The sequence below is a fragment of the Quercus suber genome, unplaced genomic scaffold, assembly GCF_002906115.3.
Source record: "Quercus suber isolate HL8 unplaced genomic scaffold, Cork oak 2.0 scaffold_315, whole genome shotgun sequence".
Lineage (NCBI taxonomy): Eukaryota > Viridiplantae > Streptophyta > Magnoliopsida > Fagales > Fagaceae > Quercus > Quercus suber.
The window spans coordinates 701,843-718,448 of NW_027069770.1; the positions used below are offsets into that span (position 1 = coordinate 701,843).

At 31.2% G+C, this 16,606-nt stretch overlaps 1 protein-coding gene and 1 pseudogene across 1 annotated transcript; one reads left to right on the plus strand and one right to left on the minus strand.

Moving 5' to 3' along the window:
* Positions 1-791: 791 nt before the first annotated feature.
* Positions 792-1,280, minus strand: LOC136071464 (uncharacterized). The gene has a single exon (XM_065782789.1). The coding sequence runs from the start codon at positions 1,278-1,280 to the stop codon at positions 792-794; it is 489 nt and encodes a 162-aa protein (XP_065638861.1).
* An 11,841-nt stretch (positions 1,281-13,121) lies between these two features.
* On the plus strand, positions 13,122-14,103 carry LOC111994523 (polyamine transporter RMV1-like; annotated as a pseudogene).
* Positions 14,104-16,606: the final 2,503 nt, after the last annotated feature.

A 16,606-nucleotide genomic window follows, 5' to 3' on the forward strand; every position in this document is an offset into this window, starting at 1 on the left:
CTTTCTGGCTTCAAGCCACCATTATACCTCGAGAAACATTACTGGTAAAGTTTTTAATTTTGTTTTAAAAAGTTGCTGGTAAAAATATGATTTAGGTTTTGGTATTTCATATATCAAAAAGTTCCTAAGACCATCTATCAAGTTACATATTAGATGAAAAGGACTGATAGTTTCATTTTTATTGTTTTCTTTATTATTATTATTATTATTACAAGTTCCTCTCAATGCAAAGTTAACATTGGATTTTGTGGTTGGGGAGAGTGGAAAAGAAGACTAGTTGATTGGAAGCATGGTAGACTAAGGGAGTATATTCCATCTCATTCTTTATTGTGATGTCTTTGTGATCTTCTTTCAAAGCAAAGTTGGTAATATCATATTAAATTTGGTACTTTTCTGTAGAGTTTTTTGACCTGTTAGATAGAGAGGTTTTTCTATGCTTTTGTTGGAATTCTGGATTTTAAGTTTCAGTCTTGAAATTCAATCTCAAAGTAAGCAAAAATAGAAATACATGTTTGATCTGATTCTCTCTCTTATATACCTACAACTCTTTTTGTTGTCTCTTTGGGTTTTTGTTTTTGTTTTTTTTTTTTTTTGATGGGAATTCTATGTTTTCCTTTATTGATTACCAAAAGAAATGTTTACATCCTGGGCACACACGTGCTCAATTAGGCTAGGAGTTTCCTCCAACCATACCACAAATTCCCCAACATGTCTTGCAAATTGGGCTATAAGATATGGGCCGGCCTATTGCCTTGCCTCTTAACATGACTGAAAGAAATACAACGAAAATGCTAGATTGACCGTAATATGCTAGAAACAATAGCATCAATACAGGTGGGGGCCTCTGTGTAGCCTACGAGCGCCTGGTAAAGGCTTAGGGAATCCGTTTCGCATATAATGTCCCTAAAGCCCATCTCCCAAGCAAATTGGACCGCAGCCTCCATTGATTTTGCTTCAGCTTCCAAAATGGCCAATGGTGCGAGGATCCTCTTGCTCATCACTGCCAAGACCTTGCCTTCTCCATCTCGAATCACCGTTCCTATTCCTGTCGCTTGTAACTCCTTCAGCACAGCAACATCCACATTCATCTTGTAAAAAGGGTAATCAGGAGGGTGCCATTTCACGGCTTCCGTTGGTCTGGCCTGTGGTATCTCTTCTATTGCAGCATGGTAATCTTGCAGTAAAGTTAAAGCCCTCTTGACTATGGTTTTCCCAGTGCTCTGTGGACCCCCATTCCAGACTGCATTTCGGTTCTTCCACATCTCCCAACATATTGTCATAGTGGTTTCCAATAGCTCCGAATCCAATGCATTACATTTCATAATCTTCCANTAATGAAATATATTATGAGTACGGTTATATATTTTTTGTTATAGAGTCCTAATTAAATTTGTTTATAGTTACAGATTTCTAAACAAATTTGATTACCAAAACTTATCTACAAAAACAAATGAACAGATTATAAACCAACCAATCAAATCTTAGTTAATTTTGACCCTTTTTTCAAGTAGAGAAACCCCCTGATAGGATTAAAATCAAAAGCAAATTAAATTATCAAGTAGATTATAAAGTTAGCCTTAAAAAAAAGCGCAAAACCACTTAGTAACAATCGGAAATTAAGCGAAAATTGAAATTAGTAAATATATCTTTGACTAAAAAAATCAAAACAGGGAGGAAAACAAAAATCAGATAATAAGTCATAGATATAAAACCCAAATTGCCCAACAAAAACAACGAAATTTCCCATTTTTTAATCAAATGAAAGCAAACCCAGATTATAAATCAATTAGGATTGCCCAAATTTTGATCGCATAAACACAATAAAGCTAAAAACCCTAGAATACGAAACTAAGATGAGTTGAAAATTACTGAGAAAGAATGGTCTTAATTATATCAAGGCTGGGTCAGGCTTTGAAAAAGATAGCATCCATCCTCAAGTTTTCAAGAAAATAAAACTTACCAACAACTGTGTGGAACCGGAAGATGGAGGGAGATCGGTCTAACAGTAGTGAAGATGCCTCCCACAGGTTTCTCTCTCCAACACTCTCTGGCTCTCTGCATTTGATTTCTATCCTTGAATTTGACGGCCACAACTCACAAATGCTCTCTATTCTCTATATATCTCTCTCTAGTCCTTTTTTATTTAATATAATATAGAGAAGCAGGGCACCGGGTTTAGGGTTTAGAAAAGTTTTATTTTTTTTTTTATATTACGCTGACGTGGAAAAAAGCACCAAGTTTAGGGTTTAGAAAATTTTTTTTATTATTATTATTATTTTTTATATTATGCTGACGTGAAAAATTGTAAGAGTTTCAAAAGTTTTGGTTATATATATATATATATATAGATTACTTGAAAATTTATACAACAAGTCACATGATATATTATAAAATTTGTTTAAATAAAAGTATATAAGGAAAGTCTCTTCAATTGTCATATAATAAGTTGGGGAAAGGCTAGTTTCAATTACTTTAGAGCTAAATTTTTTTCATAAAACATTTGGGTAGCGTTTGGTACGGGAGAATCCACATTACTCTTGGCATCCAGATTCCTAAGAATCACATTCTTAAGATTCGTAGGAATGTGAGATAATATCATGTGAGATAATATTCCTATGTTTGATTTCATTGGGAATCTCTTAAGATTCGTAGGAATGTGAGATAATAATATTTGGTTTATTCTCAGAAATCTTAAATGAATTATTTATTTTTTCCATTCTACCCTTAGATTTGAATGTGAACTACCAAGTCATTTAAAAAAAAAAATCCTCTAAATAAATAATGAAAAACCAAATATAAACTATTAATTACGACAAATTCATTAAAATTGTAGTCTAACATTTCAAAATGACAAGTACAATATTATGTAGTCTAACATTTCAACAAAGTTGTCTATCATATTTATGTTATTTTGGTGGGAAAAGATAAAGACAAGGGAAAAGATATTGATGATTTATTTTATATTTTATCTTAATTGCTTAAATGATAAGGAAAAAGAGTTAAAATTGTCAATTTATAAAAAATACAATTTCCGTTAAGTTTGAGAATCTAGATTCCTACCTATTTTAAAGAAAATCCACATTCCTATTGAAAGGAGTTTAAGAGGGAATTCAGATTCCCCTGACATCTGATTCCCTAGCGTGATTTGCAATCAAACATGAGAATCTTTAAACATTCATAGGAATCCTAAAACATTACCCTATACCAAATGCCACATTGGGATATGTTTGATAACTACTTCTGTTTTGTCTTCAAAAGCTTTTTTTTTTTTTTTTTCCTTCAAAAAATACGTTTGGTTAGCTTGGGAAAAAATGATTTAAAAAAAAAAAATTTCCTTGGTAATTGTTTTTGAACCTTTTCATTTAGGAAGCGTTCAAAATAAAAGATGTAGAAAATGACTTAGAAAGTAAGAGTATTATAAGTTTATAACTCAATTGGTACCTCCAGTATTCTAATGAAGACGTTTAAGATTTAAATCCCCCCTCCCCCCCCCCCCCCTCCCTCCCCTCTCCCCTTTGTTAGAACAATATTTATTAGAAAATGAATTGAAAAATCTCATCCATTCCCTCCAATTGCCAACATCAAAACTAATCATAATCAGTTTTCAAATGCTTCAAAGTACTTAAAATCAATATACCTAGAGAAGTACTAAAATGAAACACACTCTATGTAGCATTCGGCTCATAGCTTGAAACTTTAGTCATACAAGAATGGAACTATATCAATCAAAGTTTCGAACTAGTTGTTTCTCAACCCAAAAAAAAAAAAAAAAAAAGGGGGTTTCGTACTAGTGTAATAAAAGTAGGCATTTAAATGCTATGAGAAACAATCACTCATCCTCACACACATCAATGATTTTATATTATTTGTCAACATCAATTCTGCAGTCTGGTCCTTGTAAATTATGATAAACACAACTCAATTAGTAAAGCGGAAAAAGGAGAACATAATATAATATGCTTCCTCTTGCCCTAGTATAAGTCCTCTCCCTTTTCAAATACGGGTTTTTTTTGGGTCTTAAGTAGCCTACAAGATTTGGTTTAAACCCCTCATCGAAATGGATCAAGTAATCACTGATGGGATTCAGCATCTTCAGCTCACTAAGGAAGAGGAAGAAGAAATCTCCATTTCAACCATTAGATCAGACCTCTTGGATGAGTGCATGCTGAGTCTTTTTGGTCGACTTTTAGCTAATAGGCATCAGAATATGCGAGCCTTCAAGTCCACTCTAAGATCTGCCTGGAAGATGGGTTCGGATTTAAGGATTGTAGACGTTGGAAAAAATGTCTTCCAGTTCAAGTTATCAAATGGAGTGGGTTGAGAGAAATGGTCCTTAGAATTTTGACAACAATCTCCTACTCCTATGCAGACGGAGAAAAGGACTGTCAATGGATAATATTTCATTCACTCACTCTTCGTTTTGGATTCAAATTTGGGGTCTTCCCTTTGAAAACATGACAGAAGAAGTAGGGAAGGAACTCAGCAATAAATTGGGGAAGTATATTGAATCTAATAGGCGATCTTGGTCGGAGGAACAAGCAAAATTTATGCGAATAAGAGTGAATGTACCCATTGATAAGCCTCTGAGAAGAGGTGGAAATATAGTCAATCCGAAAGGAGAGAAATACTGGGTTACATTCAAATAAAAAAGGCTTCCTAACTTTTTCTTTATTTGTGGTGTTTTGGGTCATGATGAGAAACATTGTTCTAAGTACCAAGGTAAGTCCGAATGTCACAAGCAATATGGGGACTGGATCAAAGCAAACAGTGGTTGTAAGGGAGTTTTTGAAAAACAAAAAGCAGCTAGCAAGGGTGGGTCGGAGGAAAGAATGAAAGAAAACAGTGGTGTTCAGCACAATCCGATGATTGCTAATCCGACGAGTCTAAGTGCGGAGCAAACGAGGCACTCAATGGCTTTGTCAAATCACTCAAGCTCCAACAACACAAACCAGGGGCAAGGCAGCAAGTCAGTAGTGTTGTCAGTGGAGAACCAGAGAAATGATGATCAGGTACATCCCTCGAGCCCAACGCCCTCTTCAGAAGTGCACTCTCATGCTTCCCAAAAGTCCTTAGTGACAGAGAAGGGAGTAGAAGCCAATGCTTCTAATATGGGCGTTCAATTGCACCCTTTTGAGGCCCAAAATTCATCCAGCCCGAAACCCACAAGAAAACTCCATCCTAAAAATGAGCCCACCAATACCCTTTTAAGCCCAATGAGAAGGAATTTAAAAAGAGTTGATAGAGCCCAAGGAAAGAAACCTCAAAACTGTAATACGCAAGTACAGAATCTTGCTGGGCTCTCGAGTTCTAAAAGAATAGCCATGCCTGTTCAGATGGGAGTGTTGAAAATCCTCAGAAGAAGCTTCGTGTCTCACACCAAACTGATGCACTGAACCACTTGGATTTTGTGGAGCATGTAATCATTGAGGATGGTGGTGTGTAGCTGTTTGTTGTTTTGATACCCTACTGGTGTTTGTGCTCCCTCTGTCGTAGCTCTTTTTCTTTTGAATGAATAGTTCATGTTTTCTCATCAAAATATATATATATTTATATATATTAATATAATATGCTTCTGCTTAAACAAGTAGGTGGTCAATTATACAGTAAAAGGGAAGTAAGAAAATATAGAAACTTATTATTTTTGTGGTACCGCAAAGCATGCATTTTGAATCATCATAGTCATTAAGTAATGGTGTGTATCAAAATTTTTTCCACTATTCTATATAAATGATAAAATCATCATAAACGAAATAGAAACAATATGTCAAATCCGTCCTAAGGTCATGTTTTCAAGTTGGGTTGGAACGATCGTGCACAATAGCTGCAATTGAACACTAATATCATTCCTCAACTGTCTGTCAATGCTACAACCCTTGCAAGTTGCAAAGCACCAGGTACATTTGTGCTATACACTTCAATGACTAATCAAGTTATAATTATGACTTCTCATTGTCGTTTATATGGCCAAGATTGACCTAGTACATGTTTGATGTAGGACTTAGAACAGGCCCACACTACCCACACTCAAATGAAATCCATGACTAATCTTGATAATTTGGGGTATTATAATTTCCCTCACTTATATCCCTAGCTTCTTCATCAGGGCCCATTTTACGTTGTAGACTTGTAGTACCCTTGAGCCAAATGTCATTATTATCATTTGTGATGAATTGAAAGTTTGATGCAGGAGCATAGGAAATTTTATTTAATTTAATTTTAGGAGTCATTTGTATTTTTATTTGTCAATTACATTTTATTTTAGTTCTTATTTTTTAATTAGGTTATTAGTATAAACTTAGTTTCCTAAATTCAATGTTATTTTTGTAATTCAATAATTGTATTTCCTAAGTAAAGTAAAATTAAGGTTAAGTTCTAATTGTTTATATATAAAAGCATTCTATTTTTTATTGATTAATAAAATACCTCTGGCTATTTTTACAATGATCTCAGGATGAGTCTACTCAATCCTAAGAGAAGTGCTTTCTCCTAGGTTTGTTCTATCTTGCTTGATGTAACTCTAAGTAAGCGTTGATGTTGACTCATAGTTTTATAAATTATTTTTACCTTTTTGGTTTTGTTATAAGTCAAAATTGCTAGCCACTTATATCCCACAACCACTGACATTTATACCCACCACAGAAACTTTGAAACCAACCCAAGAACCACAACCTATTCAGAATCACAACCCATTCAAACCCAAGCCTCAAAACCGATTCAATCCACGGCGGCAAACCCCGGCGATCAAAAGTCACAACCCACGACAAGCAACCAAAAGCCACGATATCGATGAAACACACACTCATACATCAGAGTCTAGTCCAATCCAATCAATTCCACACTCATAACATACACATTTTATTTTTTACTATGCAAGGATTTTGTCAATGCAAAATTATGCAAACCAAGTGAGAATCATCAAAAAAATTAGAAGCAACATATTTTATACACAAAGTATTACAAAATATTCATAATCAGATCAAAAAGTCCTATAATTTAGTAAATTTAAAATGCCAAATCAAGTGAAAAGAAACCTTTCTTCAAAGCAAAAATAAAATCAAGCTTTTTCCTCATGTAGTTTGTAAAAAATTATAATATCTAAAAACCTTTTTTCAAAGCAAAAATACTTTTCTCATAAAAACAAGTGGAAAATCCTTTCCCACACATTAACCCCTAAGGCTAATGGTGCAATTTTATACCCATCTTTAGAATAGGTTTAATATGAGTGATTCGACCAACTAAAGCATATTGGTTGGTCATAGTAGTATAACTTGTGCTTGTGTACATTCTTATACACAGATGGTTGGAGATAAAGAGAGAAAATGTTTACCAAATCTAAAATTGGAGTTATGTCTTGGATTTTGGGTACCATGATGTCTCAATTCTTTTTGATATTCCATTTGAACCATGCATGTAAACAATCTCCACGTTTAAGGGCATGCTTGTGTTTTTGGACACAGTACTCATAGCCTTCAAAAGCTTTCTTATATTCTGGGTCAACTGCTGTATTCTCCATGTGTTTAAGGAGGCAGCTTCGATAACTTCTAGTAACACATATTGCATGACGGACACCTTCTTCTTTTTTTCTTTTTTTTTTTATTATTATTTTTTTTTTTAGTCCTTGAACATCTTTTAATGTTTGATTCAAGGCAATAATAAAATAGTTCTTGAACATTATCGAGTTTGGAAGGAAAACAAACTAAGATCGGAAATGAAGAGGAATGAAAAGATGTAGGAATAAGGTAATTAGCTTGCACTTCGACAAGAATAAGGATAATCAAATTCGTCATCATTGCCATAAATTTGCAAATAAATTTCCTAGCCATCAAATTTTTTCTAATTCAAATTTTTGTTATTTTGAAGGAAAATTTAGAGCAATTAATAATTAGAATTTGGACTCTTATGTCTTATATATAATAGAATGATAAAAAAAGTTTTAAGAATAATGATGATTTTGTTAAGTAATTAAGTTATTTAAGCATTGTGATTTTTGAAAGTACGGGCAATTTTTAGTTGAATGTCTTTCACTATAAGGAATGTTTATTTGGCTAGAGTCACAAGGTTTCACAATATTTTTTATGTTAACATTTGACTCTTCATAGAACCTTTAAAATGGGTGCTAAAATTTAATATATTCTGACCAAATGATTATTCATTCTTTAAAATATTCATTTAAAAAACATTTTGCGTGTTGAGTACACTTTTTGATAGTATATATGAATAATTAGTCGGTCTGAATACATTAGATTTAAGCATCTATTTTAAAGGTTTTGAAAGAAAATCTTGGTTAAAAATTTGTCGTAAAGAAGTCATTTAACGTATATGGAGTTCCAATTGTCCTACTGTTTGTCAATTAAAAGTGAATATATATAGATATATATAGATATATATGTAGTTAAAGTTACATTCGAATATTACAATTAAAAAAGTTGTATTCTTGGTTAAAAAATTGCTATAGAACAAAGTATGGATTGTTTCAAATTATAACGAGACACTTTTTAACCATTAGAATAAATAAACTTGGTCAATTTAAAATGTGTAACCTTGAACGAAATTAAATTTATTGATTCATTGCTTAGTCAAGAACAAATGCTATATGATACAAGATTTCCCTTAACAAGGTTTTAATTTAATAAAAATCTAATAGAAATGGGGACCAATCACACTTTAAAAATTTCAATGATTGGTAGCGATTCCCAAAACTAATGGCTTGTTTGGAAGTTTAGAGAGTGAGGAGAGTAGTGGGGAGGAAAGTAGAGGAAAATGATTCCCCTCCACCTTGTTTGGATGTTTTTAAAATTACTAAGGGGGAAAGGAGTAATTAGCCATTCCCCTTGTGTAATTTTGTTAATATAATAAGGGTAAATTAGGTAATTTACTTGGTCAATAGTTTATGTACTCTACTCTCCCTCCAAATCTCTCCAATTTGGGGGAATTAAAAATGGGGGGCTAGAGGGAGTTGAAACCCCTCCAAACCCCTCCCCCTCCTTCCTTAAAAAACTTCCAAACAATGTAATTAGATTACTCTCCCTCCCTTTACTCTACTCCCCCTCCTTTTTTAAACATCCAAACAGGCCATAAGTGAATCGCTAATAACCCACACACAGTGGACGCATAGGTTTCACATATTACGCACTCATTCACATAATCGTCCCTTTCTTTTCCACGAGAATGAAGAAGGGAAGGGGAGCTCTCTGTTGCTTTTCTCTCCTTAATTCTTTGCACATCACAGTCATAGGTGGTCCACCATTCCTGACGAGAGGGTATTGACAATAGATATATACAATGTAGGTCGTCATATATAATGTTTGAACGTGGAGAAAATTTTAAGTTAAAATTTTGTGTGAATCTTTAGAGTTTCTGCATGAATCATTAAGAGAATGCCGTTGAATATAAAGTTAAGAAGGTTAGTTGGATTTTTTTTTAAGGAATCTCGACTCCTACCTTGACCAGAAGACAACTCAATTCTAAGTTAATTAGTCGAATCCTCGACACTTGTGTGTAAAACTTTTTAGAACTAAAGCCATGACTTAGAGTCACGATTTCAGTTTAAAATGACATGTGCTCAATTGCAGGTTGATCGATCGTGTTTATGAGATCGATTGATAGAAGTAAATCTTGATTGGTTGAGATTTGGGAAAAAAAAAATTGCTTCAAACATCAAGTTTTGTGAACATATTTTGGCACATAAAACCAACCAAGATGTCTCTCCAAAGGTACCTATTGAAAGGCCACACTCCATTGTCTATAAATCATGATTGATATTCATTTTAAGACATAGCTCTTAACCATTAGATAAAAATCACAAGATTTCTCTCAAGAATGCTACTTGAAGAATTCTTGGAGTAGTTGTATCATGGGGAGAAATTTGCAGTAACCTTTTAGCATCATTTGTGTGGAGGCAAATATTATCCAAAGACAATGAAGATTCACGCATCTGAGTCTTTGTTTATCAATCATTTATTTGTTTTTTCCATTCATTAACCCTAAATTTCCCAACATTCCCAAGCTTGTCTTGGAATTGCCAATTAGAAGGAAAGCGTACATGGGCTGCAAAATCTCTAGGGGTGTTTTTGTAATTTAGAGGGATGATAGACTTACAAGTTTTTTCGTAATTAGGGGGAAAGAAGAGGCCACTATTGACAGAAGCTGATGAAAGTGTCGCCAAAAGAGAAGAGGAGTTTGAGAACTTGTTTACACGAGTCTTTGATTTTTAATAAAGAGGAGAATAGTTTGGGAACTTGATGATTTCCTATTTCATTTGAATTAAATCATACTTTTTTTATTTATTTAAGTTTAGCTACAAAATTGGTTGTAGCATTAAGATACAACCTTACTCAATATCTTTTTATTGGAGGAATTTTGATAAATCCACCAGTAGACTCTTCTCTTCATATATCATCCATGCTTGCAAAATGTTTAAAAAATTAAAGATTAATAATTATGTTATGAATAAATTGTTTAAATTACAAGTTTTTGTAATTTAAAATTATGCATAAAATATAAATTTATAGATCATATAATAAAAAAAATACTCAATTAACACAAAATTTGACATATGTATTAAGAGCGTAAAAAACCATATAATTCAACGATTAGATTTTTAAAACATGTAACAATGTTTATTTTATTTAGTAAGATTATAACCAATTTTATAACTAAACTTTGTTCATTTTTCTTTAATAGAAATTGTAGGAAAGTTGGAGCTTAGAAATTTTTTCTAGCAAAAAGCTTTATGAAACTAGAGTTAATTCATGTTGTCAATTGGGTTTCATGTTTTACGTTTTTGTTTTTGTTTTTTTGTTTGTTTGTTTTTTGGTTGTTGAGGGGAGGATGGATTGACCTCTAGATAGGGTTTCAGGGGGAAAAAAAAGATTTCAATTTTATTTTTGGTTTAACTAAATGAATAAAATATTCTATAAGTAAGTTTTTAATTAATGATACAAACTTGAGATGACATCATTATATATGAGTTAACGGAAACCTTCTTTGTAGCCACCAAAATAATAAAAATTACCAACATAACTCTTGGACGGAAGCACTCTTGGACTTTGGGGGCAATGCCCCCCAAACCTTTTTCTTTTATTATTATTATTATAATAACAATATTGTTCTATAAAGTTACACTTTGTCACGTAAAAATTTTGTAAAAATAATGTAAAATAATTTGTACATATAGTATTGCTAAAAAAAGGGCACGAATTTTTCATTTCTACACAAACCTCTACCACTATATTCTAAACCCCCAAAATAGCTCAAAACTCTTAGAAAACTTTCATTTTTTTTTTCATTCCTTGTCATCAAAGCTAATCATACAAGGGAATAATCTCTCTACTTTCTCTACTTCTATCCATTCCATTTGCTTTGTTTGCTTGAATATGGGTTCTTCCATACTTGAATAACATATTATTTATGTTGAAAATTTTTCTTTGATGGTTGTATATATTGATTTGGGGGCTTCTTTTTCTTTAAAACTTGATATGTATGCTTTGATGCTCGTGGCTCTTAGTTGATATAAGCGTTTGGCCTAGAGTTGCATTTTTACATAAAATCATTATTTGAATTAAAGCCTACAATAAACATTGAAAATATAGTTGCAATAAATTGACTAAAATTATTTTTGTCAATTAGTTGCAATCTATTGCAATAAAAATCATGAAACAATAACATATTGTAATGAGATTGCAATAGATTGAAAAATAATTAATAAAAATATCCCACAAATACAAGATATTAAGTATGAAATACAATCAAATTAGCACGACATAAGCCAACAAAAATATAAGTAATTTACAACTCAACAAACCTCTAACCATCTAGAAGGCTCTAGTTTTGGAATTGCCACAAGCCCCATAACTACAAAAGAAAGAATTTAGAAAATCACTATAAAAATAGCAAGTCATCTCACAATGGTTAATTCCCTATAGTTCATGTAAGTGACGACTATAGTCAATGCTAACACAACTAGGATTCTCGATAAACCACTACCAATGCCAAATTAGAATAATCAAGAAATAGAATAGGGGTAGATGCATTTTGAATAACCCTATTTAGCCATTTCATCCAATCTTGTTGGAACCCCTAATAAGGACCCAATGCAGTCGAAACCCAAATCACATAACCACCATTCTCAGGGAATATGGTATTCATCTTAGCAATTATTAATGCTTCAAGAACACTCCATATGAATGAAAAGACCAAGAAGTTAAGAAGAGCTAAAACAAGACCAACAATGTACTCGACCCAAATGAGCACCCCAAAACATCATAGAATATGAGGAACAGAAAAGATAGAACTAAAATTTTCTTAATACTGCTCCAACTAACACATATTCATAGGAAAATTGTTGCAATAACTTAAAATGTAAAAATTGCAGCAATAAATGAATACCAATTATTTTTACATTTTATTACAATGAAAATCTTAAAGTAATAACCTATTACAATGAAGATATCTTTACAATAATATAATAACAATTATTTTGCAAACTATTACTATGAAAAATATGAAGTAATAAACAATTATAACAAATATATCATTGCAATAACTTGACTCAGTTTTTTTTTTGGTTACTTTTTTTTGAAATATTTTGCAATAAGTATCATGAAGCAATGATCTATTGTTATGAGATTGCAATATAATTGACAAATAATAGTTGCATTAGATTACAAAATAAGTAGGCCTTGTTTTACAACTATTTTTCAATCTAATTGGTTCATATACAAGCTTAGAACGAATGTAGATCTTCACACCAACACCCAAATTCATGTTACACCACCTAAACTCATGCAATATGCATAATTAAACTATTAAAAGAAAAAAAAAAGTTTATTACAACGAATTTTTTTATTACAATTTCAAAAATATTGCAATACAAACTTATTGCAACGAAAATATTTCATTGCAAACTATTGCAATAAAGTCTATGGCAATAAGTTATTGCAACAAAAAGCAACACTAAGAGAAAATTGCATAAGTGTGTAACAATTTTTTTTTTTTGGTTGTAATAAGTGTTTATTATAATAGTTTTGAGTTTATTGCAAAAAAAACCATTTATTGTGGTGAGAACATGATGATGCATGCAAATATTGAGGAGCACAACAAATAGGCAAACATCTAGTGCAATGGGGGACTCTAGTGGTGATGAAAATGTGCTAGTTGGTGAAGTACATCTCCCTAGGGTAGATAAATTTAAGAAAGTTTCATTTTTACCTCTTTTCGTGATTATTTGAAGTCGACATTTCTAATTTTAGGTGATAGTTTACCAAGAAACTTAGACCTATTAGATTTGATAGTTGTTCTTACTTACATAAACTATAGGGGATTAACCATTATGGAATAACTTCTTCTTTTAGGGATTTCCTCACTTCTTCCTTTTGTAGTTATGGGAATTGTTGTATAGCCAAAGTTGGAGCCTTCCAAATGGTTAGAGGTGAATTTACATGATGTAAATTGGAATTTGAATCTGAAAACTTTATTTTGAAATCAAAATTATTAGGACTCAATAAGTACACTTACCAGTGAAATGGACAACCCAAAGAGAACTCTTCCAAAGGATTTGCTTTTATACTTTGATATTGGTAGTGCTTAGGTATTTTTTATAATTTGATTGGTACTAGTTCCGTTCTAGTGAACTATGAGTTGTGGATTAAACGTTATTACTCAAATATTGCTAAAATTCTTCAGGGAAATTCGTTGAGATTGTGGATCCATGGCACTTCAGCAATGCCAAATATAGGGATGTTTCTAACTGAGATAAACAGTGACTCTTTCCAAATTTTAGGTATGGTGGAACGAGGGATGCTGCCTAAATTCTTTCGCAAGAGATCTCATCAAAGAACTCCTCTGATGGGGATTTTAATCTCAGCTTTTAGGGTGCTATTATTGTTCTAAGCTTTCAATAGATTGTAGTAATAGAGAATTTCTTGTATTGTTTTGGAACAATTTTAGAGTTCATACCATTTGTTGTTTACGAGTAAAACATCAAATTGCATATGCATTATGTTGACTTTTTCTACATGCAAAGTATTACTTGTAAGTATTTATATTGTAATAATTGGACTTGTGATGCAGCCATGTCTAAAGTATATGGAGAAAAAAAAATGATAGATCACATTCTCCATTAGACCTCCCATATTTTTCAGGAATTCTCATGCCACAATGATCAATAGGTTATTACAATAAACTCAAAATTATTGCGACAAACACTTATTGCAACAAAATTTTTCATTGCAATAAACTCAAAACTATTGCAACAAACACTTATTACAATGAAAAATTTTATTGCACACTATTGCAATAAAGCCTGTGACAATAGATTATTGCAAGTAATAAAAATTGTTGCAATAACCTTTTGTTGCAGTAAATTCGTGCAGTAAATTCGTTACAATAAAGAATTTTTGATAAATTATGGTCACATCTAATCTATCAAGCACCATCACAACGAAATTTTGATGTGATAAGTTATTGCAACGAAATTTTCATTGCAATAAATTATGTTTATTATTATTTTTTCCATTAATCTATTTAAAAATATAAACACTATATTTAGGATTTTCTTGTAGTCTTTGTTTGTTTTTACTTTAATGTTTTCTAGAAATTGTAGCATACTTTAATATTTAATAAAATTATCTTTACCTGAGATTTTTCATCGACACAAGCAGATCAATAGTATGTAACTTACCTATTTAACAATAACAAAATCAAAAAATCTACAAATGATACAAAATGCATGATACTTTATATTATGTATAATAGATACAAAGAATTTATATTAAACCACATAAGTTCAATATCACATAAGTAATAGCTACCAATATACAACTAGTTGAATTAAGTCTAAATATCCAAAAACTTTGTAACTTAATTGGTCCCTCCCTATGCATAAAATGCTTAGGAGTTTAGAATGGGAAAATGTTTGAGCAGCGGGAATAGCAGCATATTATAATTATCTACACAAAAAAAAAAAAAATATATATATATATATATAAATAAATTGGAATGCTAACTTTGACTTCCTACCGAAACACCATCACACTCTATAATAGTCTTTATAGTAAGACTAAATTAAAAATAGAAAATATTAAATGTTTAAATTGCAAGTTTTTGTAATTTATAATTATGCATAAAATATAAGATTATAGATCATATAATAAAAAATATCTGATTGACACAAAATTTGACATGTATATTAAGAACTAAAAAAATACAATACAACGATTAGATTTTTAAAATATGTAATGATATTTATTTTATTGAGTAAGGTTACAACCAATTTTGTGGCTAAACTTTGTTCATTTTTTTTTATAGATATTGTAGGAAAGTGTAGGAAAGAATAGGAAAGTTGGAACTTAAAAAATTTTCTAGCAAAAAGTTTTATGAAACTAGAGTTAATTGATGTTGTCACTTGGGTTTCATGTTTTTTTTTTTTTTTTTTTTTTTTTTTTTTTTTTTTTTTTTTTTTTAGGATGGATTGGCCTTTGGATAGGGTTTCAGAGAAAAAAAAAAGATTTCATTTTTATTTTTGGTTTAACTAAATAAATAAAATCTTCTATAAGTAAGTTTTTAATTAATGATACAAACATGAGATGACATCATTATGTATGAGTTAATAGAAACCTTCTTTGTAGTCACCAAAAAAAAAAAAATTACCAACATAAATCTTGGATGGAAGCACTCTTGGACTTTGGGGGCAATGCCCCCCAAACATTTTTCTTTTTATTATTATTATTATTATAGTTATGAATTTTAACAATTTTGTTCTATAAAGTTACATTTTGCCTCCCTTTAACAATATCATTGGTTATTTTAAGAGTAGTGTTATAGATACAAACTTTTTTTTCAACATTTTTACAAACTATTGAGGTAAAAAATTCTTACTGGTTCACATCTAAACCCACCGCTTACATTATTTTTTTACTTATCAATAATTACTCACCACAACTGCAATTTGTATAAGGTTTTGTAGCTCTAGTGTTTTCTCATTTTAAATGCCACAAAAAATTATAAAATCTAATACAAAATATACAAGTCCAAAAAAATAGCCGAACAATAAAAATTAGCAATAACAAAGCGAAAAAAATTAAGTCTAATAAACAAATCTTATCTAAAACAAACAATCGAGCCCTTCGAAAAATTTTAAACAAAATAATTTTGTCCTTACCCAAAAACAAAAATAAATAAATAAATAAAAATCATCACTAGCTAATAAGCAGCTGCTAGCTTATTTTACTATTTAGCTTATTTTCACTACTATTTGTGGGGCTCCATTGCACTTTTTGGTACTATTTATAGGTCCCACTGTACTATTTTAACTAATTTTTACATTTATTTACAGTATTTTCAGCAAAAAGTTTTCATGTCATCCCATGTATGTTGTTTAACGCACACCCTCCTCCCTCATTATTTACATTATTAGGAAAAAAAAAAAAAACTATCATCTATTTGCCAACCCATTTTTATAGTAGCAGTAGAGGTACTATAAATTTTATTACATAAATTTATAAAAATTGATGTTTTACTAATCATAAAAAGTAATTCTAACACTTATTGCTCAAGTCATATCAATATTTTCATTGACAGTTAGTTTTGGAAAATAAAATTTATAATA

Coding starts and splice junctions, on each gene's coding strand:
- LOC136071464 (XM_065782789.1), bottom strand. CDS start 1,280: ATGACAATATGTTGGGAGATGTGGAAGAACCGAAATGCAGTCTGGAAT.